Raw genomic sequence first — 2216 nt, 5'->3', positions numbered from 1 at the left:
CTGCTGCCAATGCCTTCACTTGTTTGGGATACTTGGGGTGCTGATAAATTGATATCTGCCAATACCTCATCATCATCAGTGTCTTCATTAATCAAAGTCCTTTGTCTTTTGGCTGGATTCTTACCCCTAGGTCTTCCCATCATTTTTATTTGATGGCTGCTTCTTCCTTGTTACTTTCTGCACATTAATTGGATGTTTAATGTAAAAAAGAAATAGTTAATATCAATTAAGTATAATAACAAGTTCATTTCTAAGTATTGGATCTATACCTTTTTACATCCCCTTGCATTATGGTTTGCCTCTCCACAATTGCCACAAGTCATAATTCTGCCTTTTCTAGACTGACTACACTCCCCTTGCCTCTTGATTGCCTCATCCTTTTGTCTATCTCTTTTAACTTTAGGCCTGCCAGCTCGTTTCACCAGTTCTGGAGGTTCCATGGCTTGAGATGGATCTAGTTTCCAGAATTTCTCACCAGGTACAGGTTGTAACTTATGCTTGTAAGTAAGTAGAAAGGCTTCTTTGCTATACCACCAGTGCATCTCCTTCAAAGGGTATTCCTTTAAATACACGCATGATTTTATTGCATGAGGACATGGAATTCCTAAAAGATCCCATCCTCTACATGTACATCTTTTTCCCTATATATTGACAATGAATTTGTCAACCCCTTCTACTATTTCAAATCCATCATCACCATTGAAATCTCCTCAATGGAATGAGCTATCTTCAGATAGTCATTATAAAGCTTCATGCTTTGAGGATTGTAGTATGTCTTCCATGTTCTCACCTCATCTTCATGCTTTCTCAACTGATTCATTATTTTGAGTCTTATATCTTCCAACATCTTGATGATGGGCTTGTATCTAGCTTCTAATATCTAAGAATTGAAAGATTCTGTAAAATTATTATCCACACCTTGATTTTTACAAACTGTGTCAAAGTATACCTTACACCAACTCTGGGGTGGGTACTTTAACAGGTCTGTAACAACTGCTTCCTTCAACTGTCCCAACTTGCTCAACTGATCCTTGAAGTCTTCTTCATAAGTGGCCCAAACACTCCACCAAAGTAACTTCTTCATTTCAAGACCTCTATAGTCTTTGCACCAGTTTGACTCTACATGTCTCACACAGAATCTATGCTTTACTTCAGGAAGTACTGTCTTTATTGCCTCCATTAATCCCTGTACATATCAAAATGCTAGTAAAAAACAGTAAAGAGTTGTGACAAAAAATAGTAAAGAAAAGTTAGTAAAAAATTGTAAAGAATTGTGACAAAAAACAGTAAAGAAACAGTTATACCTTCTGCATATCCGACATATATGTGACTCCATTACCCATATTCAAGTCCAATGAATTGTGAAGAAGCTCCAGAAACCAAGTCCAACTTCTTTTTGTTTCTCTATCAACTACAGCCCAAGCAAGTGGATAAAAATAATTCATGTTATCTTTCCCAACAGCAACTAGTAGCTGTCCTTTAGCCTTCCTTTTTAAGAATGTACCATCAAGCCCAATAAATGGTCTCAAGCCCTCTTTGTACCCCATCTTCAATGCATGAAAACAAATGTACATCCTAAGGAATTTCCTTTTGCCTTGCAACAATGCTTCTTTAGATAAATTAATAACAACATCACTTCCAGGATTACTGTCCCTCAAAGCATTGGCATATGCTTCAAGCTTGTTATAATCATCAGTGAAACTCCCTTCCAAATTCTCCAATATCTTTCTCTTTGCCCTTTTAAACTTAGGTTTACTAGCATTAAGTTGAAATGAATTCTTCAGGTCTGCCCTCATTTCTTTCACCTTATACTTAGGGTTGTCTTGCAACTTCTTCTTGAAGTAGTAAGCTATAGTGCTATATTCAACCCTACTGTTATCAAAAGCAGGATTACAGTCATGTCTTGAATTTAGTGTCTTCACTCTACACCCCTCATTGCCCTTTTTAATGGAAAAAGACATTTAAATGGGCAGCCCCCTACACACTTATACCTCACTCTAATTTTGTCAATTTTCACCAGCTTTAATTTCTTTTGATTAACCAATGAATAAAGGTTCATGAACTTTCTAGCTTCAGGAATGTCCTTGAAAGATCTCTTTGTATTCATTAAGGTTTTCACTAGGATGTTTTTTCCTTTTAGCCTCAAATTGTTCTAACTCTTCAGAATCATAGGCCAGGCCATCAGAACCTGCCTGATCTTCATCTTCACTACTACT

General features: G+C 36.7%; 1 protein-coding gene across 1 annotated transcript; it reads right to left on the bottom strand.

Moving 5' to 3' along the window:
- LOC109218021 lies at positions 264-1961 on the bottom strand. The gene is made up of 4 exons (XM_019382340.1): positions 1305-1961; positions 950-1186; positions 698-880; positions 264-560 (listed from the first exon to the last, which is right to left on the bottom strand). The coding sequence occupies exons 1-4, from the start codon at positions 1959-1961 to the stop codon at positions 264-266; spliced, it is 1374 nt and encodes a 457-aa protein (XP_019237885.1).

This window comes from Nicotiana attenuata, chromosome 2, assembly GCF_001879085.1.
Source record: "Nicotiana attenuata strain UT chromosome 2, NIATTr2, whole genome shotgun sequence".
NCBI classification, from domain to species: Eukaryota; Viridiplantae; Streptophyta; class Magnoliopsida; order Solanales; family Solanaceae; genus Nicotiana; species Nicotiana attenuata.
The sequence above is the reverse complement of the archived record's forward strand: the minus strand, read 5'-3'. Positions and strand labels throughout refer to the sequence as shown.

Bases quoted from the DNA above. Each gene is read 5' to 3' on its own strand.
- LOC109218021 (XM_019382340.1), bottom strand. From the start codon at position 1,961: ATGTCTTTTTCCATTAAAAAGGGCAATGAGGGGTGTAGAGTGAAGACA. The intron at 1,187-1,304 runs GTATAACTGTTT...TGATATGTACAG, and splicing joins ATATGTCGGATATGCAGAAG to GGATTAATGGAGGCAATAAA. The intron at 881-949 runs GTATACTTTGAC...TTCAATTCTTAG, and splicing joins CACCCCAGAGTTGGTGTAAG to ATATTAGAAGCTAGATACAA.